The following is a 23,794-nucleotide window of genomic DNA, read 5'->3' on the forward strand; positions in this document are numbered from 1 at the left end:
CACTGAGGAATGGTAAAGAGTACCTAAAGCTGGAGAGGAGAACAAGGTTAAAAATATTCTGCTAAAACAGCGTGGTAAATCATCAACACAGAAACTGTTGGCAAACACAGGAATGGCAAGTACTGGATGTAGTCAGTATATTAAAAGACCAGTGGATGGCAGCATATTTTTACTACCAGGTTACAGGGTTGTCATGCCACATGCTTTGGTTGTAGCTCTGCTGTAGATCTGCTGACTAACACATCATGTGTCCCAAGAACAAATCCATGTTTGGCTGTGGTAGTCAGCACAAACTGCGAAGATTTGTGCTTTTTATGTACAGATCATGTTTCTCCAAGACAGTGGTGACCACTATTGTAGCTGTTTCACACTGAGTCACCTGGAAGATCAGGAGCATATTCATAAGAATAAGAGTCAGCTGCACACAATCTCTGTGAGTTTATAAGAATATTTTGAGAATAAAAACTCCAAATGCGATGGCTGAAGAATAACCTTAGGGCATTACTTCTGGTAGTTCAGTATGGTCTCAGTCCCAGGTTTATTGTTCTGCTATGAATCTGATGATTTCTTCTCAAAAGCTGGGAATAAAGTCTGTAAATTATTGAGAAATTTTTTGAGATATAAAATTATATATGAAGACAAAAACTGTTACCACTTCAGGTCATGGCATAACACCCATCCAACCCAAATCTGGTGAGCATGAAGTAATTACAGCAAACAATTATTTGCTAATTAGACTTAAAAAAAAAAAAACCACATTATTTTTGATTACCATATTTATTGACTCTAAGTGGAAAAAACCCAGCAAGTCTTAATGGATTTGACTCATTACCATACATACTGTCTGTATTCCCTGTTCACATAAATTTCAACTGAGAAAGAAAAATACACATTTTAAAGGAACAGTTTCTAAATTAATTTCATAAACAACCTTCCAATAAACTTCTGAAAGTTGGAAGGAAAGCTTTTTCAAGAGTTATAGCTCATGTTTTCTGAAGCAAAACATTTGATGTAAAGCACACCTGACATCTGACTTCATACACCTCAGAGGTTTTCTATGTAGTCTTCACTAAAGTGTACTTAATAAATGTTTCACAGTATCAGAGCATGAGTTCCTCCATCAGCTTTCAAACCTGTGAATTAGGTACTCACTGTAAACAAGGCTTCTATAAAAGGACAGTTCAAATACAAATAAAAAAGGGCATTAGTAGCCAAGTTTCTTTGGGAGATAGATTGCATTTGGTTCTAACTTCCTTAAGAAAGAGCAGCAGACAAAAAGCATGGTAATCATTTCTATTATTTGAAGCTCTTCAGTTTTAAGAGCATTTGTAAAAATAGACCTGATTATAACAAACTGAGATTTGCATAATTAACTTTGAAACAAAGCTTTCTTAGTGATAAATGCATTAAGAGCTGACATAATAATGTTAAGACAAGCTATTGTTTGTCAACTTGTCAGATATGTGTGCTGAAGCTTCCCTTCTAATTACAAGATGTAGTACAGCACAACAGATATTTTAAAACTAATACAGATGCTGGAATGTTTCTTCAATAGTAGTGCACTTCATCTGAGAAGATTACCATGACAAAATATGAAAAGGAAAGAGGACAGAAAGCAATGATTTACAGACGTTCTAATTTTTCACTTAGAAATTCTTCCACACTGTCTGTATTCCACTTGAGGATGCTCAGTTCTTCTGCAATGTTCCCACTGTCGTCCAGCAGCTTCAGCACAGGGTCAGAGCCACGCACATACTGGGGGAAAGAAGAAGAGTCAGTTACCTTGGTTGGCAAATGCATCCTCCATACTAACACTGCCCCTGCTCTCAAGTGATTTCCATCAGTTCAGGCTTCTGACTCGCATTTAATGTCAGAGAGGAAAGTGGAGGAACAAGTCAAATGAAGGGGGAAGGAGGTGGGTGTCAGAAACCTCTCCTTGTTCTCCTTCGTGCACCACAACAGTTAATGCCTGTGCAGAGGGGCACTGCCATTGGCCTGCCTTTGAAGGAGGGTATTTACTCCAACTGTTTTAAATTACCAAAGCTAGATTTTTGATAATGAATGATTTTTCTCATATGATCAACAGCCTTTTTACCATTTTAGAAATTCTGAGTCACTCTAACAGGTTGAAGTTCTATCAATTTCTAATGTAATCACATTCTTCTTGCTGTGTTGTATCTGTGCCTACTATGCTTTGCTGGTAACCTAATTCTTCAGCGCTTCTCAAACTCACTAAGTTCCAAATTAAGTAATGCAAATAAAAGCTTTTAACAGTATCAGAAAGCTCTGACCATTTAAGTTTATGGAAAGATTTCCCCAGGAGTATTCCACTTTGCTCAGCTGAGCTAACCTAGTTGGTTTTACTTAATGAAGCTAGTGGCATCGCTGTCGAGTTTTCCAAAGTCCTGTGAAATAAACATATTCATTTGCACTTTTTTTTCTGGTAGTACTTGATACCAATTGTAGTCTAGACTGCTTTGATGTTCAATAAATCTATAAAGTTAAAAAAAAAAAGAAACAGACGTACAGAAGGAGAGAAAGCTTTTGAAAGAAACTGGAGGACCCGGAGACATGAATGTGTGAGACAGACAGAGGAAATCTGTTTTACATAGAATCTGCTGCTGAGAGGACAAATCACTTATTGCAGCCATGCATAGCTATGAAGTGATTCCAGATGGTGCCATTTGGGCAACGGAGATGGCAGGCACAAGATGTGAGAATCATGATGTGCATCTTTAAAGTACACTTGAAGTTCACACAGGATTTTAGGAGGAAGGTGAAGTCTGAGATTAGATCTTGAAACCAAAGAATTGTTGGAGCTTAAGGCAGTGCAGCTTACGCAACTTTGCATATATGCAAGTCATAAGAAACACCATTCAGTATATGCGTTTTTATAAAGCTGGATGTCTGAAGTATATAGAGAAAAAACAGCACAGTAGAACACAGCAAGGGAATTCTGAAAGGGAGAAGAAAAATCCAAGAATCACTGAATGTTATGGAAATGTAATGAATGTATGGCAGCTCTGTAAGAAAACTAGGGGAGAACAAAACAGGAGAAACTATGACAGAATTGAGTAGATCCAAGATATCTATAAAGTAAGAACAGAATATAAACATTCCTCAGATTCTTTTCCCATCTGCTATTATAATAATTTCTTCTTGGATTAAAATCAACCAAACAACATTAAAATAAACCAGAACCTCACCACCACCAAAGAATTAGCACCAAACAGTTACTGAGCAGTAAACAAATCAACATTACTAACAGGAACTTGTAAAGATTCACACTGGCAATGCAAATATATGTCCTCTACTGAAGGAGTACTTGATCAGCAAATAGGGAACAATCCACAAGACTGTCTCCACCAAACACAGTTCTTCTTACATCACAAACAAAAAAGTTAGGCTACTACTTACCTTGATTTGCAGCCCCCTGAAGAGTTTTGGCTTATCACTCCTGACGAAAGCTACAGTTTGGAGAAAAGAAAGAAAATCAAATTCTTCTCTACTTGCATAATGTAGATTTATGTCAAATGAGTATTCCCCAAATTTTTTTAGTTATGCTTTAGAAGATATTTTAATGTTAAAATCTTATTACCTTCATAAAATTAATAATACTAAGCTTATTATGCCAAAGGAACACCTATTTTTGCTGGTAATCCAAAGAGGAATTCTGTCTGTTTGGATTTTCCTTGAACACTAGTGCAACTGTGGAAGGCAGCTGATCTGCACACTTAACTGGCAGCCTTCAGCAGACTGGCCCATATGCTGCTGCTAGGCAATGTGAGGAAAAGCGTTGGAGCGATCAGAGTCTGGCTGAGGATCAGCTCTGGGAGGGAGGCTGAGAGTGACACCATCTCAGCAGCATCCTCCCCACTCTGCAGCTCTGCAGGGCCAGGCATGCAGGAAGCCGTGGGCAGAGGTGTTATTCTGGTGAACAAGATGGTCAATCTTGTCTTGCAGAGATCTCTGAGATTATGTGTTGAAAACCAGCAAGAAAACCAAGCTAGAAAACAGGAAGAGAAGCTCATATTTCCTCTTCTCTTGACACTGCTGAAGGCAGTCGGTGTCAAGGCTCCATGGGCTGTCAGGCAGCTGCATGGAAGGAAGGCAGGTCTGAGGGGGGCTGCTGCTGCACCGCTCCTCACCTGCAGCACCTGGCAGCAGCTACTAACAGCAGCACAGGCCCTGCATCCCTACAGCACAACCCAGGCCTTGCACTAACCTTAATTCTGAAAAGTTCTGAATAATTCTGAATTATTTCAGGACAAAGTGTGAGCATAATCCCCTACTTCCTAACACTTTACCCGAATGAATGTCTGAGTTCTAGAAATATTTAAAATTTATTTAGAAAATAACAGTTCTCATTCTTCCTTTTCACATGCTAAAAGCTGAATTTAGTATCTATATAGAGATTAAGTGGATTCAGGATGCTCCAGGAGTATGTCAGTAGCATCTCCCCAAGGATGAACCCTGTCAGTACAGACTGACTCCTACAAGGGTGCCAGCTGCATGTTAAAGCTGCTTTTTCAAGGTTAGACAACAATGAATCTCTCAGAAATTGCAGTGCATCCAGCTGGTGCATGGAGATGAGTGCAACCTCAGGACTAATGTTTCATACTGCTTGACAAAGTATAGTGCTTTCCTCAGTAACTGCACAGATATCCCCTGGCATCTTTATGCCTATCTTTACATTACTGCAGACAGTTCCCTTAACACTTTCTCAGCATGGTTATACAGTGGCACTTACTTTCTTCCCTCTTTCACCGAGCTCCCAGTACAGATAAAAATCATATGCACTGCTTGCTGCACCAATGCTACACCATATAAACAAGTTTAAAAACTCCTAATGGCCCATGGAGCTGCCAGATGTACCAGGCCCCTGAAGAAAATGAGTTGTCTCATTCAAATTGTCTTTATTCCTTCTACAGACTATGCACTGATGGCATTGTAAGCTGTATATAACAACTTCAAATAGCACAAAATAACCAGTACTTGCTCACATACTGCAGTTTGATTCTTATTTAAACTCAAAAATGTATTTTCAGCTTCAGTGTTTCCCATGCCCTTGTGACATGTTGTCTTGGTTGTCATCAAAAGTAATGTGCAAAAAAGCAGCAAAGACATTTCTTATTATTTGTTAAGTCCACAGACTGTTGAAGTGTTTCTGGAGGAATTTTTTCATATTTTTCTTCAACTTAGATCTAAAGCTGAAATCAGTCTCCAGAGCTTTATATGAAAAGAAGGTTGTAAGAAGCAGTCAGTACAGTGGGTGACTACTCGCAAAATGGTACAAGAGCATAGTAAAATGGATAAAGTTTCTGAAGCAAATCTGAACTCTGGAACTTGATTGTAATAAAAAATTCCCTTTGGGAGGAACCTCAGGTTACAGCACTTCAAGCTTGTAACAGGTGTGAGGATTTGTTACTTGAGTGATAGATTATTTGATGAAAGCTTATTTGGACATGGGAGGCTGTTCTCCTGCTGCACTGTTGGACTGGACAAGCTCACATAAAGTAGAAACAGCATTAAGTGGAAGAAGAAAGTATTCTATAGGCAGCATTACATTCTGCCACATTAAAAGTAGCTATTACACACTTGTATCAATGTCAAATGTCTAAATCTTCTGAAAGCTGAAGCACTACAGAATGCTTTTCCTGAAATTTTAGACAGCTGGAACAAAATTAGTTTCTGTTATGGCATATTTATTTCTAATGCTGATCATAGTGACTTTCTGCATCACTCACTTGAATTTGCAATGCAACAAAGAAAAACACTCAATGTACAAATAACTTAATTTGTATATTCTGAATTTCGGAAGCTAAAATGAGAAACTCAAATACTGACATGCATTAAAAACACAGATTACCCTATCAAATACTTTTTTTTTTCTTTCCACAAAATCAGTCCTTAAGTTGAATTAGCAGCCTTTGAAATGATGAGGTTAGGAAGTCAGATGCAGCTACAGTGCACATTTAGGGACATATGACTGCTTGCTTATCATGGGATGTGGTGCATATGCTCCACCTTCACATTGCTCCAACAGTTTTCCCCTCTATACCCTGACATCAACATTGCTTCTTATGGTTCTATCTCTAAATGGTACTTGCACATCATCTATACACCATTATTCAGTAGTTTGGTGTTTAATACTAAATCCTATTCAAGCTATCTCCCCATTTGCTTCTCTCTGTAGCAGCTTTAGGAATTACCCACCACAGAAACAAACCTTTCTCTAAGCTATCTGTGGATGAACAGGAGAGGCATTTTCTACCCTGACTTCTGTAAGATGAACCCTGAGCTCAGTGCCAGGACACCACATCCTGGTGAATTAAACCCTGGAGCAGGAGTCAGAGCTGTTCTCCAGACACAGAGAGCTTTGCAAAACCACTTCACCTTACGCTGCAGTAAATGATGAGCAGTACCAAAGCCCTGCTGCTGGAAGGCACCGCTGAGGTGCTCCTGAAGAGCAGACAGGACTGCCCCACAATCACCTACAGCTACAGGCTCAGAGAAGGATCAAGTGTGTACGAGCATTAAAAGCCTGGCCCCCACTGAACAGCGCTTTTAAAGACCTAAAAGCAGCCTTTACCTACGAACACAACAGATGGGAGAACTCACTGCTATTGTTAGAATGTCCATTTATTTCAATACAAAACATAGAGGTGCAATAAGAAAGTCTGTGAAAACTAGTTTGTTGGAGTTAAATCCCAGAGCCCTAAGTGGAGACTGCAGGAATCTCAGGATCACTGTGGCCAAAAGAGCAAGTCTGTATATATGCATAGACCTGCACTGTTCTCTGAGGTGCAGCATAAGAGAACTTCCTGACCCAAAATGGACATCAAACATCTCCCCAAGCAGAACAAACAGTTGTTCTGAGTTAAGCTGAATAAACAGAAAGCAAGTGTAATGTTACTTCAGATAAGCTAAAGGGCAGTCTGCTTGCTTGGCCATGACTTATTAGACACAAGCTGTTTGAAAATAAGAAATTTTACTGGAGACACAGGTTTGTGCATAATGTTGCAAACTTTTACATAAAAAAGGCACAAAGGACTTGACCATTCAGACCTGACAATTTTGTACCTGAAATGAACTTGAATTAAAAAACATTTTGTTGGGGTATTCCCAATTATCAAGTGTTAAATCCATGAAAAAGAAATGAAACAAAAACAAAAGGTAGAGTAAGAGAGAGACATTTTATGAAGACAGGAAATTCCAACATTTAATAATGCCACCAATAGTAGAGCATTGCTAAGACAATTGGCAATATTTGCTAGAAATATGAAGATGTAAACCACTGGGCAAGACAAAAGCATTAGTGTCTTCCCTCAGACATTTGTTTTGGGGACAAATACATGCTCTACAGTTTTGAAGATGGTATGAGTCTGCTTCCAAAGTTACCATAAAAGTTGAGCAAAAAGACTGAACTACAGCACGCAACAAGCACTTATTTACATTTTAATGACTTTAGCTCTGTACCTTTTGGGGGCCTCAGTTTGAGATAAAAATTTAAATTTAAGAATTCATATGGCACATCAATAACTACTAGTGATAGCCTCTTAAGTTACAATGCAGCTGTCCATAATTTTATAAAAAGCACCATGTGCTTTCAGAAATGAATCCAAGACAGAGCTCCAATCAAGCCTGAAGAAGAAACTTCAAAAAATCCCAAAGACAGGGTACTTTGTATAAGCAGCTGGGCAAGAGACATTTCTCAGTCTCAAGGGAAGTATTGTTTTAATTTGTATGTCATCTATTTGCAAAAGATTATGAAAAAGCAATGCATGTCTCCCACTACAGTACCCATATTTCTTAGCAAGAGTTTTAGTAATGCTTTTATCTGTGCAAGATTTAAGGTTAGTATAATTTTCTAACTTTCTTTTGTGAGTACTTATGAATTGCAGATTAAAATAACTAGGAAATAAGTGATCTTACTTCATACAATACAATCCCATAAGAAATTACATTTTAGTAGCTGAAAGAATTCCCTGAACACTTGGAGAAGTTGGGTGATATAATAGTGCTGATTGACTCTGAAGTCAGAGGATTTAATGTAGCTGCACTCAGCATGAATGCAAGGATTAAGGACCTTGTTTCCACAACAGATTTGGTGGGAGCACGTCCATTTCTTAACTCACAAGGAGAGGTGAGAATAATTTTATTGAAAAAAGAAAAAGAATAGAGAGAAATATGTAAGGAATGTTCAATGAAAAAACCCAGTCTGATTCAGTTTTTTAAACAAACTGGAGAGAATGTGGGAGTCTAAACACTGATCTCCTATCTCATGATGAACAGAACACAGCTGCCACTGAAAAGTCAACTTAAAACAAATATGCAAGATTAATCACTGACCCAGCTCATTCATTATTGTGTTCCAGAGCCTCAGTTTTATGGATGTGTACCAAAAACTGTCGTTGTGTTACCTGGTATATTAAGATATTGCTTCATCTATGAATCTTGTCACTTTTTTTTTAATATTCTACTTGAATGGAGAGCTTTTAAATAACAAATATTTAAGAACAGTTTTATGCAGAACAATTTCAAAATATATGTAATATAGGAATTAATTTTAGAGTACAGCATTTATAATAAAGCACTTTATTTTAAGGGAAACTTATCAGTAAGAATATTTCAGAACTGAATTTAAAGGAGGCATACAGAAATGTGGTCAGTTATCAGACTTATCACTAGAAACTATCTGAAAAACCTAAGAGACATGGCCACATTCACAAATGCCAAATTCAGTAGTTTGGTGTGACACTACAAACAGTAACATCCAGTTCAAGACTGAGATAACTTGCTGAAGACCAGACTTTTCCATCCTCTTGCTGAGGACTAGATTTTTTATCATCACTTCTCACTCCTTTGCTTTCCTATTATATACAAATATGTTCCATATGTAATGATTCTCACATTTCAGGCACACAGGTGGACTGAGAACTGTTTATAGCTAAAGATTATATAACCAGTAATTTTGAAAGAAACTTTGACAGAGGACCTAGCAACCCACAGCTTCTTCCAACTGTGCAACTTTTACAAACCTTTATTAATTCAACTGATTTCAATCCTTAACTATTTTAATATGTGAATCTCATAATAAAAAAATCCAGCTACAACAAGAAACCAACAAAACAACACTGCTCATTCCTTAGCCAAAAAAAAACCATAATCCAGATTTAGCCTGAGACACATCAAGGCCGTGGGGACTAAGCCAAGTGACAAAACAATTTACACAGGGACTTAGAGGCCAAGACTTCACAGTTATTAATCTCAGAATACAGTAGTAACATACACTAATCCATCTAGTTCTAATATATACAAAGTCCTGCAATTAACAATGCCATTTTGTCTATATTCTGGGGAGAAAACCCAAACACATCTAAACAAACTCTAACAAAACCCTCAGAGAAGCTATGGAAAAGGATTCAGATATTTGTGATGAGACACTGTCAGTGACAGGCTACACAGCTGAATGAAGCCTACAAAGACAATGCTTCCAAAGCAGCAGCATGACCTTAAGGCAACCTAACTTCCACAGTAAATGTCCAAGTGAAAAGCTGAAATACAAACACTTCTTGAATGTAAATGTCTCAAGATGGAGACATTAAATACTGTTTGTTAGAAGTTAAAATAAAGGAGAAAATCTGGGTATTCTGAGATTAATACTACTGTGAAGGCAAATACCAGCTGAAAGAATATATTCTACTGCTTTTAAAAATTTCTAAGTGTGCTTCTAATACATATGCCATCTTCTAACCTCTTCTAATACCCTAGCTGTAAATTTGGTTAAGATTAGATTGACTAGCTGCAGAAATTGGTGATGAAAACACAAAAAAGAAATTGAAGTGCACTACTCAGTCCTTTCTTAATTCTTACTGTAGCGAATCAAAACTGGTGGTCAAAACCGAGATCCTTTTCAAAAAACAATGAAATGTTTCCAGCCACTTTAAAAAGTAACCTATATGATAAATGGAATGTAAATATTTGAGGAGGTTTAGATAACCAAGAATTGAAAGGGAAAACCAACTAGTCACAATTTTCAAGTTTTTCCTTTTGCACCATTCCAAGTCTTTGGAACATGTTTCAAAGTGTTCACAGAGCAGGAATTGAGGGCCATTCCCTTCAATGACCTACATGTGAAGATAACTGAGCACACAATGCAGGCTGGAGTCAGGCTAACAGCTTAACCTTCTTCTTCAAACCTATGGCTCAAATGAGCAATTTCATGTCACAAATCCAGAACCATAAAGCAGCTGAGTGAATGGGCAACAACAGCAGAGAATGTTTTTATGTTTGCTAAATTTGAATGTCCATGGAAATAATATGGACTCCTGCGCTAACAAAGTTATCTCCTCACGCCCCTCAGTATGACAAGTCATTTAAAGAATTCTCGTTTGGACATTTTATACAGTGGAAAAGAGAAAAAAGCTTTCCTCTGGCCTTGTCATTCAACTCAGCTGTGTGGGCAGAGGTGACAGGAAAGGATATAATGCAGTACAACTTACGTAAATTGTAACCTCTTTTAAAAACTTTTTTCCCCCACTTTGTCAGCCAGCTTTCAAACAGGGAGGTATCAATACTTCCCACAGTAGATGGAGACATGCTGCTTGTGCAATTTTAAATTCTAAAGCTAAATTAGTACTTATGTCCAACTATGTCCAAAGTACAGTATTAGGGTCCTCATTTCAGGAAAAAAAACCAAAATAAACCATAGTACTGCTATCACCTAAGCTCTTCCCTAATTTATAAGAAAAGTCCAGTTTGAAATTTCTCACAGATTTTTTCCCTGCAGCTTCCTCCCACCAGACACTGACGGTACTGACTTTCATTTTGCTCTACTGTATTCTATTCCTGATAGCTGACTGTCATTATCCACTGATATAACAATTATATGGCAGGATCTGTGAAAATAAAATTGTTCCATAAGTGTACAATGTAATTTCATCTAGCAATTACTGGAGACTGGTTCTATGAGTTTCAGGTCAATGCAACTTTACTGATATAATATACTGAATTTATGACTACTTGTAATATACTTAAAAGTACTTTTGTCATTCAGTTGTGACAGTATTTCATATTTGAAGGAATACTAGTGGCTTTACTTACCCTGGACTTGAGGGAACCTTCCCAATTTTCATCCACATACTTCTAGGACAGCTCCTGCATAAAGCTGTAATAATAAACAGAAGCTGTTAATGACAAAAGTAGTTTAAATTACTAGTTTATTTATAGTGTCTTATCTGTTGAACTGTTTTTGTCTGAGGCGACAATATGATACTCTGTTGATGCTAATTACAAGTAAGATCCTAGACAGAATCACAGTTCCAGACCTGTCTCTGATTATGCAACAACTGACGCATTCACTCAGGATACATGATAATCTTCATTCATTACACTAAAAATGTAAAAACAAAAACAATGATCATTTGAGAACTACTGTTGGTGTAAGCAAAGTTTCATTTAAAAAATTGCAACTGGACATGTTACAACAGCACTTATGGGCTAGTAATAGGAAAACTATTCCTTCCTTCCCAAAGATACGAACAAAATCTCATTAAATGAAATTTTAGTTTCCACTTTAAACCTAACTTGGACAGTGAAATACTTATAATAAAGATAAGTAATTTTACATTTCCCATTTGGGCTACTGGTTGATTTTAATTCATTGTGTTTGGAGAAAGAGGACAGATCACATTAACAGGCCTTAGGTGAAGTAGTATGTACAGGCTGGACTAACTTTGATACTTGCACTTAGATGTCAATCACTTCTGTCTGCTATGCAAGATATTCAGATTTGGTCTCCTTAAAATATAAGTTAAATTTTATATAGTATCTATAAAAACTGTTCACCTTATTATCTTGCATACTGTCATATTTTTAGACTGTTTTGTGATTCTTTTTGCAACATGCAAATGATTCTATAGTTTGGTGAATCTTAAATAAATTGACAACATGTTTTCCAGCTACTAAAATGGAACTTCATATTCCAAAGTAAGGCATTTTATATTACACATAGTATATATACTATAGATATATAATACTGTATACCAAATCACATCCTTCTAAGCCTTAAACCCCACTGTTATAGATTAGCAGACAGAATGAGTTTAATTTAAAAATTTTTAATTCATTGCCTTTCATAGACAATTAAAACCTCTGCTTTCATGTTCTTTTAGACAATGTTTTCATAACAAATGTGCAAGTCTGAGTATAGAAAATATAACCTTACTGAAATTACATAAATTCATGCTTCACTTAAAATATGAACTGTCAACACAAGTAATTTAAACTAACTTTCATGAACCCATTTGAAAAAGCAAACCACACATGATACAACAGAAATCTACAAGACAGTTTTATGAACATTCAGTCACCTATCACATGGAGGCATTATAGACAGCCAAAAATACATGTTCATTTCTGAATATTCGAATTCTGATTCAGGGCCAACTCAGTATTTGCTGAAATACTATGAATTAGAACATAAATACTCTAATCATTTGCAGGGAAATTACAACTTCTCTCTTGCACGAACTAATCAATAATCATTACTTCCACGGGTACCTGAAAAGAGAATGTTATACTGCATTATCTGTTCAGAACAGCATCTCAGAAATTTGCCTAGCTACAGATATATTTTCAACTAAACATTGTATTTAAGATAAAAACCTAAGATTTGACTGTTAAAACCCAGAAATACTGTGAAACAAGACTCAAGAGATCATAAATACTAGACTTTTTAAAAGCTTTTTCACCACCCAACTCAAGGTTTTAATTTAAAAAGGCAGTGATAAACAGCTCAGATACTAGCTTGCATAATTAAAATTTCTCTGGAATTAAAACATGAAGTAATTACAATGATGGAGGAAACATGGCACAGGGCTCATAACCTTCCCTTACCTTGTCTCTCAACAGTTCTATCAGCAATCCTAGATTTAGATATTCCTTTGTGTACTCACTAATCCATTGAACATTTAATCAGATTTCTCTGATACTGACAGCTATCTGCATTTTTCTACCAAGAAGTCAGTATAAAGAAGTAGACAAAGGAATAAATAACCTTCTATCTAGGTAATTAACTATTTTATGTAAGTCTATCACAAGCTAAGTACACTCAAATTTTGGACAACAGTAAAATAAACATCTTTGAATTCTTATTACTGAAAATTATTTTTAGTCTTTTTCCTTCCAGACACTAATTTTTATGGAACAAAATCACTGCAGAAATCTAAAATATGTAAGACATTTTGTAACACCACACTACTCCCAGTTTGTAACTCCTGGCCAATATCTTATAGAAATTTAACAAAGAAAACAGCTCAATCACTGATGTCTAAATTTTGAGCTTGTAATTCTGCCGCAATTGAAACCCAAATGTTCTCAGACAAAAAGGTTTAGATTCATGCTGGGAATAACAGCTGCTTTCTCGATGGCTAGACCACAAAAAAAGAAGAATCAACTGGTTTCATTTATAACTCTAAACAAAGGTGTCTTTTGCAAAAAACCCAGGTTTATTTGCATCACTTAGCCCACCACAAAGGCCTAGTTGTTAATATCTACCATCTCATTGTGTCCAGAGCAGATGTTCTCCAAATTTCCTTGTGAAGAGAGTCACTGTGTTCAAGTATTAATAAGAATGACATGTATCATATGGAGGCACAAACATCTCGAGTCAGTTCATTACACAATGCTTAACTCATGAGTTAGTTCATTTTAAAGTAATGCTTCACTTGTTTTAGTGCTCATGAAAGTGAGCCTAGTACTAGAAGCAATGAAATAAAGCCGTTCTGAACTATTACTGGTGTCCATGTTAAAATCCAAAACAAGTGCTGATTCATGTCTGCATTTATAAAAAGAACTTAGCTTTTTTATAACATTCTAATAGCATGTTTTCTAAAGTTATTGTGACAATATTTGAACTTTTCCCTCATTTTTTTCAAAATTTCAATCTGAGTTCAGTTTATATCAAAAGTTTTTGGAAAGCATCTGAAACTTTTGTAACGGTTCATACTGACGCAATCAGGATGGCTCTGCACAAATGGAAAGAGACAAACCACATTATTGGTCATGTCTGCTTTAATTATGAAGGAGAGTGCTAATTACATCAGAATAACACCTTTCTGCCTAAGGATTGTGCTAGTTAAAGGTATGCATTGTAAAAATAAGGGACTTTAACTTACATAAAAAAAATTTTACTTGCTATTAGGAAGAGAATTGAAGCAATTTCTGCAAGACACAGTTCCAGCAGTGCCTCATTTCTACACTGATATGGTATTGTTATCACAGTTACTCACGGTGAAGACTCCAGAAGAAAAGTGACATTTCTGCTACATAACCATTAATGTTTACACCCAAACAGGAGTTCAGACGAAACTGAACTGCAAAAAATGGTATTGAACAGAGATTGCTCTTGATTATAATAAAATTGTTAAATCAAAGGTGACAAAAAAGTTAAATAAAATACAGCAAGTTATACCTAATTTTACTTCTATGACATTTATATTTTGCACACTGCTTTCTTCTAATTATTAATTCGAGGTGACCCTGTCTGACACAGGTTACAAAGTGTCACTCAGGCTGGATTTGTACAGCTGTTTGTAATCAGCTGACAGTACCAGTCTTAAAACATGAAATGAAACAGGATGTTAAGGCACAGCCACAAAAGGGACAACAGCTACTTTATGCTACCTGGATTCTCTCCAGTATGTGCATACTGTCCTCTCCTAATATCAGGTTCAAAAATATAGTTAAGTTCTGAGAATAAGCAGAAAAGCAAACTTATGATTACAGCTAAACCTCTAGAATTTTCACTTGCCTCAGGTAAAATACTATCTTCCATTAAATCTTTAGTAACAACTCTCCAGTGTAACACTGTTTTTATGAAATTCACTGCAATTCTAATTTAATATTATGATACAAGCAGGTCTGCAGAAGACAGCTCCTCATCTCCTATTGACTTCAAAAAATTTCAGCAAAAATATGGATGTTATTGTTATTAATGGCCAAAGTTCCTTAGTTTATGCAAAATGGTACTGTTGAAAAATAGGGTAAATTATCTCTTATGAAAGCATGCAACTTAATTTTTACTGTGTTCCATCCACACACACAGAAAGCAAACCAGGTTAATTAGTATTTGTTCTTCCTAGAAATTTACAACAAAAATAGATTTTATTTAAAGTTTCTTTTGTTTTTTTCCTAAACTCTTCTAACTAGCAGTTAATTTGTGACTTTTACTAGAAAACTAGTCTTCTAAACTAGAACCCTTCAAAAGAATATACACTGACATACAAACTACAAAATATTTTCTGTGGAAGAGAATGCACTTATATGGACAGCTCAAGGTTTTCAAAATCCCTTTTGTCTTTCCTTTTCCTGGAGGCAGAACATGAGTAAGAATCTGTGGGTTAACAGGGAGCAGTCAGAAAGCCTCACTGCCAGGAACATTATGAATTACTGCTCTATAATACAGCAAGCCAAGAAAGTCATTGCTACACACACACACGTCATTCTGAACTGATGTCATCAGTAAATTTAGCATCAAAGCAACTTCCACCACTGACAGCTCATTATCTTGTGAAGGGATATGGCTAACTCTAAATAAGAGTGTGGAAACAGAGTCTAACAGTCAAAAACCAGTTATGTGAATCAGTGCTACTCCTGTGATTAGTGATATGTATTGCAGGCAAATTGCTCTGACCAAAGCTGAGCAGAATCTAAGCTCTCATTTATTTGTGGGGAAGGAAATTCCAACTGAGTGTAAGGGTGAAACAAAGTCACAATGACGGTGTTTAGGCACTGAGGAATTTACTAAGAAGACTGTACAATCTGCATTCTTGGAGATCCTCAGAACTTTGAGTTCTGCTTTGAGTAGAAGACTCAAAGGAGACTTTTTATTCCGTACATACAAAATATAGTTGTGCATTACTATTCCATTCTTCAGCATTTAGGAAGTGTGTCATTCACCACTACTTTTGGTGTTTAATGATACCCTCCTTGCATGATTCTATAAACATTTGTGCTGTTTAAATCCAGTAACCACCAAAAAGTTCTAAACCAGCTTCTGCTCCTGGCAGCTTGTTTTTATTAACTTTGGTCTCTGCAATGTCTGGTGTAAGTTCATGTGAGCAAGAGATCTGGCACAAGGGTGAGAGAGAAAATGGAGAAGCTGAGCAACCACCAACTTTAGATCTCTAGAGATGTCACTTGGCTTAGGTGGTGTGAATACGCAGTCTGAGTGGAATAGAGAAGGGTGGCAGAAACAGGGCTCCTATTTGCTGTCTCTCACTTGGACCCAGTCAGAATGATGCAAGTGAAAGAGTACAGACAGCAAGTTAACAGGTCAGGTTTCAATTCTGGACTATACCATCTGATTCTATCTAAGCACCTACTTACCTCTACAAGTAGAATCCCTGAACATCTCTGTTATTCTCCAGTCTGTGCTTTTGTTAAAAAATAAAGCATCTTAGAGTTGCAAAGAAAACACTGAGAACACATTTAATGAGATATTTATTTGACCTTACACATTTCATTAATTTTGAGACTTTTACTTTTTTGAAGTTTCTTCAACAAATGTAGAGTCAAATGCCAGTGCTTTATCTAGATGAAGGTCAGCCTTAATTAGCTAAAGCTATTCCATTGACCAGCACATTCAGTTGTTGATGCACATCAACAACTGAAACTCACATTTAGCAAATTCACATTTAAAGTTTCCCCAACGTTTTTTTCACTGATAAGATCAGATAGAGCTGTTCCATGGGTAAGGCTTACCCTATTACAGACAGATAATGCATTTTATCTTAGTTTATCTGACAGAGATGAACACTTGGTGAATCTGAACCAAACAAAAGGCAGTAAATTTCTGTCTTAGGCATTGACTAGTTAGCTGCACTACCCTTATCTAGGACTACTTCTTGTCAACATTAATTTTCATTGCCAATAACATCATGTACAGAGGGAAGGGAAAGGGTGTACATGGTAAAGTTCTTGAGAAGGACATCCACTGTAGCACACTTTTAATACAAGGAATGGTTGTGGGTAATATTTTGAAGCAACAGTACTGGTAAGAGACTTTCTCAGTTAGAGAGAACAGTGTCATCTCAGATCCCCTAACCTCTCTATCAATAGGGCCCCTAACCTCCCTATCAATAGAGTCCATAAAATCATTCCTGTATGAACTGTTTGGGACACTTAGTTAAAAGCAAACTTTGAAAGGAGATCATACAACATATTAGTCTTAATTACAGAGTTCTGATTATTTACTTGAATGTTAAATAAAATATGCTGTCATTGGATCACACTATTGTTGAAGTCACATTCACTAGAAAACCAATGAATTTAAACCATTTTTGTTTAACATGTTAGAAATAAGGAAGTTACAGTTTACAGTTAGGTAAAAACACAATTTGATTTTTTACAAAGTATCGAAGAGACTTTACAGGACACATCAAAAAGACAGAAAAAGCTGTGGGTTTTGAGAAACAGCTAGAAGTAAACTAAAATTCTAATTAATTTCTCTAAGTATTGATATAACTTACTTTACATCTCTGAGGTGCCAATGAATTCTAAGCAGTTCTCTGTTTTTAACCATCGAATTGAAAACCAGAAGTTCCAATGACAGTAGACCTATTCATGTTAAGAGCCTCTGGCAGAACAAGAGAGCAGTCAACAGCAATTTGAGTGTAGCACTCTAATTAGTGTAATGAAAAGAAAAAAAAACAAACTGAAAAATGAATGTAAATTGGGTCACACAGAAGTAACCAGGAGCATTAAAAGCACTTCAAGTTATTCTATTTCCAGCAATTATTGTGAGTTTTGTAAACTATTTTTTGAGTTTTAAAAAGTAAATCTGAACAAGAACGTCACTTTATTCCTCCTTATAATTCATGAGAGTACATTTAAGAATTCTACACATGTAAAAGGGTGGAGTTTTAAGAAAGCTTTCAATTTGTTTTGTTGGGTTTTTTTAATAGAAGAAGCACCTAGTCATTACACCTGGTATCATGTTTTCTAAGTCACCAAACACTTTAACAATACAATATGACAAATACTTGACAGTAGAATTTTAAAATGTTGACATTCAACACATATTGGTGAGCAAAATATATTTTTCAAAGCTCCATTTAGATATATTGGTAACTTTTATGGGTTGTAGCAATCCTGCACAATGCAACTATAAAATTTAATGTATTGCAAATTTTATCACAGAGTTGATTTTTAAAATCAATTTGGATTTTGACACGCATATATTATTGAGATAAATCTAAGATTATAATATACAATTAATGGAATATGCTTATAGCTATGTCTGAAATGATCACACAGCCTATGTGAAGCTGCAGATGGAGTGCAGCTATTTTCAGCTACTGCAAAATATGGACAATCTCTCCTGCTACTACAATTTCACGCACAGTTAGCTTCACCTCCATTTCATCCTTCTCTGTTTTACACACCAGCAGCACTCTGCATCTGACAGACTGAGGCTTAAAACTTGCAGCTGTCTAAAGCAATACTGTTTAAGCTGGCTTCTGAATTAGTGTCAGACTGCATACAAAATCTCTAGAGGAGGAGAAAATAACCAAAACAATTTTCATTTTATCCACAGTCCAATTATGAAGTAATTAAAATATTTGACTGGACAGGTGTCAGCAGAAGTTCAGAGCAAGACAAATTTTGTGTAACAAGAATATCTCACAGCTATTTTCCACAATGTCAATTCACAAACTATTGGACCAATAATGAGCAGGATTAATAAATACACTTCTTTCAAGGCTATGAAACAGTTCAAATCTGTAAACATCTCATTTGAGGTTGCACTGATACTATGCAGCATGAAATATTTTTAGGCCTGAGGATATTTCACAGACCATTTGTGAAAAGCAGCAATTATGTAAAATTTCTCAGATAGATGTGCTATTACCTTTAACTTTAAATTCTCATTTAGAACTCGGGCACAAGTCATGCAATAAACTAACTCTTGCTTTTCCTGTTTCTAATATTTGCCACATGGCTGCAAAGACAGTAAAATTAAAATCCTGAGGCATGTCCTGGAACTCCAGCAGCTGCCAAGGCTGTTTGCTGCAGACAGCCAAGGTGCTGTGCCACCTCTGGGGAAGCAGAGGTGCCTGGAGCACGGAGTTACAGCCCCAGCAAAGCCCAGAGCACTCCTGCTTGGAGCTCAGCAACATGCCAGGCTGCCAGTCACAAAGTCAAATATCTTACACTGATGTGCAGAGTCTCAGAGTAAGATGAAAAATTCTACAAGCAAGAGGGTAGGAAAAAAAGCCTTTAAGACCTTTCAATATTCATTCGCTCTTTACTATCAAATTGTCATTAGAAAGAAGATTTCTGTGGTAAGAGGGAAAAAAAAAACAGGGAAAAGGAAAAACTACAGCAAAAGACAGCATTCAGTTTTCATAGTCTGCATAGCCAGCATGAAAATTCTTGTTTAGCAAGAAGCTACTAAAAATTATATTGTTAACTTTTATGTAAGAGTAAAATCTCAAGCTCAATTACAGACATCTGTTACAACAAGCACTATGTAAAAACACAAGTCAATTCAAAATGTGATGATTCTGAATACAGTCGGTTAAGATAATATTAACAGTCTCCAAACACTAATTTTCCACTGGCTAGTCTTCAAGAGAAATTACTGAGTATGAGTTTTTAAAAAAATGTAAAACCTCCAAACAATTGCCAAATCTGAAATATGTATTTCTAAGCAGTAGTACCAGTATAAAAATTTTTCACTTTCTGAAACAGCATTCATAATAAAATTAGAAATGATGCTATAAGAAATCATAATGCTAGAACAATCCAATATTTCCATTCACGCACACAATATGGAAAGCCTGCATTCAAACTCAGCTATGAAAATGTAGGAAAATACTATCATAATCACTCCCATACTTCAAGCTGATGCTTACCATATTAGCTCCAAATCACAGATATCATTTGTATTACATTTCTTCAGAAATATCACAGAAATAAGGAAAATAAAGTAATAATCAAAATCTACATTGTTCACATTTACTACAAAGCCCAGCCCCAAGAAAACGAAACTGGTAAAACACAAATAGATTTGAAAAAAAACCTTAAAAGATACAATTTCTTGCTTCCTGTGAATATACTAGGAAATCTGCTCCACTATGAAGGTATTTATCAAACACCATTGAGACCCTGTCCAGCTCTGTGCTATTTATTTTACTTCATTGATCATGACTAAAATAAAAAAAATTTCAGACTAATAATGTTTACAATGTGAAGTCCTGATCACAAAATGGCATTTGCTTATCCTTCCACAGAAAGTGTAATTATCCACACAATGAAATCTAGGTCTGATTCGGGAAATTAAGAAGACTCTCTATTAATTTAGTTTCTGTTATTTGATCCAAATTTTATTAATACAATGTTCACAGTACAAACTAACTTACATCCTTAAGTATGTATTGATAAATTAAGACATTTTTCTCAGAAGTTACATTGACAGAAATGCAACATAGTTCCTCTAGCTTATTTTCCTGTCAAATGACAACAGAAATTGTCCTGCTCCAGAAGTTCTTGTGCTACATGTTATGCACAGAGGCAAAACTCTAAGAATATTACCTGAGCAAATGAAAGCATCCTCTCTTTACATGAGGACACAAAGCCTCACTGCTGCTGCCAGCACAGCTGTTACTGAGCATGCTGGAGACCCTTTCTGTCCTGCTACTCCCTGTCAGTACATTTCCTTAGACTTCATTCTGAAACCTCAGGTTTTGTCTTTGCATATGTATAGATATGTGCATATATATATATATGTATACACATGTAAAAGAACTAGAGCTTTCCCAGAGACAAACTTTCCTTTACCAGGTTCATATATTTAGCAAAGAAAAAGCCTTACATATCAAGTCCCAGAAGGATTATATTGAAATATTACTTTGTTAATGCATAAAATTTACAACTTAAAGTGTGTCAATATTAGGAAGCTACTAATTAAACTATGGATTCTCTGCCAATCTCAAACATATGCTTCTTGATACTTAATATATTTTACCTAACACTGTAATCAGTGGTTTTATTAAAAATTAAAGGCAGACTTTCTTTTTTAAATATTAGGCTGAATTTAATTGACAGGAAAAACCTGCTAGATTTGCTCATTAATTTCATTATGTCAATTATTTCCCTATCTCCTAGCCATTAAAAATAATTTCAGCACCTCTCATCCTTGAAACCTCTACTTTCTTGATGATTAATTTGCCTTCACTATATTCTAGAACACTCTCAAATTACCACATTTTAGAAAACATGTATTTTTTTCAAGAACTCTAAAAATTCTTCACTGGTAACATACCTTAAGGATCACAGATATTTATTTACTATAGATAAAGAAAAGGTTTTGCCTTAAACAGACTGAAGCACAGCATGAGCTCTTAGAGAGATCATTTCCAAAATATCCAGCTGTTCTGGATATATCTGGATATATTCTCAAAACATCCAGCTGTTCTGCTGCAGGATGGAATTGGGCAGTCCTGTTCCTATCAGGTTTGTGCCACTCCAGGAACTGGCTGGAGGCTGCAGCAGCCCTTTGTAGCCTGGGACTGATCTCAGCTATCCTGGCCATGGTGCTATGGGTCAGTGACCAAGGAGGAGCTGTCACCAAGACCCTCTCTCCTTATCCTCCTCTTCTGCCCTCTTCCAATCCCATGGATGTTCCTTTGAAAAGAAGCTGGATATAGCTCCCAACTATGCTCATGTCACACCAGAGAAGGAAGAAAAGAGAAAGAACCAAAGACTGCCCTGTTGGGACAGGGACATTATTTCACAGCAGTATGGCAAGTCTGCAAATCCAGACGCTGTAGATGTGTATTGGGCTAGGAGTAACTGCTGCATTTTCCTCTTGAGATGATAACCCAGGTTCTCATGTACTTTTTAAAATGAAAAGTTTCATAAACATGACATGTTAAATTATTCCACAAGGGATATGGTCCAAAACTCACCTTTCTAGTTTCCAGCTGAGCCTCTTCCTGGCAGCAGTCCCTGCAGAATGGATCCAACTGATTCAGACTGAACTGCCCAAGAAGGTTGCAAGAACTGCACAGCAAGTTACTGGAGAAGCCCAGCTCTCTGCAAGCTTCTGATGACAACTGTGCTCCATAAACACTTACCTGAAAGTCAATACAAGGTTGCACTTAGTATTAATTATTTTCTAAAAAGATGGTTTTAAATGCTGCAATGATTAGAAAGGATGAGTTAGTCTCTTGACACAGTAGTATAAAACGTCTAGAAGGAGCATTCCAAACTCTGCTGGAGCTACATATTAATTATGGCTCACTTATTAAATTAATGATGGTAGTAACTAAAACCATTTTCTTGCACCTTGCTATCCACCCCTTTGATGTTTTTCTCTCATCTTTTCTCTTCACTGTCACTGCTGCATCTGCTCCCCTTGGAGCAATGACAGGGCTGCTGGCATTGTCACTTTGCTGCCAGCAGCCTCTCTCCTGACATCTTTGCCCAGCAGATCCCTAAACAATCCATGAATGCAAGGCCAATGCTCTCCTGAGGATTTCATTTTGGGTTATGTGTGTGAGAAAGGACCAACCAAAACACTTAACAGTGTATGAAAGCAAGTAAAGGCTCCATTACATGATAATTCCTCACTCAAGCAGTCTTGCTTACATAGGAAGCTCAAAACACCTTGAGAATAAAAGTACAGAGAGGTAAAAGAAAAAATAAAGAGAAGAAAGTGTCTATCCCTAATATTTTTACTCAATTTTAATATCTTAACTACCATATTTTCCTGAAACAATAAATCACTAATCATAATAAATGTCTCAGGTTGGGATTGGAAAAAAACCTCACAGTCCAGGGAGCAAATTCCCATCAGACCAAGATAATTTCAGACACTTAGCAAGTGATGTGCCACATTTCATCAGCGTTTGCTCTTTCAAAGCTTTGGTTCCAAACCTACGCTACACTGCTGCTTTGTTTTCACACCAAATAATTTACTGTGTAAAAAGAAGGCAGCACCGATACAAACTATTTTAGGAAGCGGGAAGAAGTAGAGCCCAATCTCCGACATGGAAAGCAAAAGAGGCGGCCACGGCCGCAGGAGCGGGAGGAGACGCCCGCGCCTCCCGCCCCGGGACACGTCCTACGCCGCCTTCCCGCCCTCACAGCCGCTCCTTGTCTCAGGAGCTGCAGGCCAGCGCCGCCCCAGCGCCCCCAGCTCGGCCGCCGCCGCCATCTTGGTGCCGGAGCGCCCCTGCCAGCGCCGCCGGGGGCCGCGGAAGGACCTCCCCCATGGCGGGTGACCGACACACCGCCTGATGCGGGAGAGCACAGACTTGCTGCCAGACCCCGGCACTGCTAGCAGACACTGTTAACCCAGAATATCCTCTGGAATTCTAGAGCAAAGACATTTTAGGCTGTTCAGAGCAGTGCTTCGCAGCGGGGCTGGAGGAACGGCCGTTCCCCAACGCTGGTCCGGCATTGCGGAAACAACCCCAAAAAAAGCCCTTTCCCCTTTCTCGGGAACTGCCAACCGGCACATCAGCCCCCAGCCCGGTGACTGACAGCCGGTCCGACCAATAGTGTTGTGCTTTCCCCACAGGCTGTGGTGCCTGCGCCCAACGAGGTCGGGCGGTTGGGCGGGACTTCAAGCGGTGCCTTCCAATCAGGAAGGGACGCATGTAGGCGGGACATCGCCCCGCTCCGGCGGCTCAACGCGTCGGGGGAGGCGGAGCGATTCCCGCTCCGGGCCAATCGGAGCGCGCGAGGGGCGGGACCGCGGCAGCACCGCCCAATGGCGGGG

General features: G+C 37.3%; 1 protein-coding gene across 1 annotated transcript; it reads right to left on the minus strand.

Annotated features, from left to right (window-relative positions):
- Positions 1 to 758: 758 nt before the first annotated feature.
- SELENOF (selenoprotein F) lies at positions 759 to 23,062 on the minus strand. Its single transcript, XM_031057861.1, has 5 exons — positions 22,952 to 23,062; positions 21,978 to 22,145; positions 11,107 to 11,170; positions 3,418 to 3,467; positions 759 to 1,755 (listed from the first exon to the last, which is right to left on the minus strand). The coding sequence occupies exons 1-5, from the start codon at positions 23,060 to 23,062 to the stop codon at positions 1,624 to 1,626; spliced, it is 525 nt and encodes a 174-aa protein (XP_030913721.1). The 3' UTR covers positions 759 to 1,623.
- Between the last annotated feature and the right edge of the window lie 732 nt (positions 23,063 to 23,794).

The sequence above is a fragment of the Geospiza fortis genome, unplaced genomic scaffold (genome assembly GCF_000277835.1).
Source record: "Geospiza fortis unplaced genomic scaffold, GeoFor_1.0 scaffold403, whole genome shotgun sequence".
NCBI classification, from domain to species: Eukaryota; Metazoa; Chordata; class Aves; order Passeriformes; family Thraupidae; genus Geospiza; species Geospiza fortis.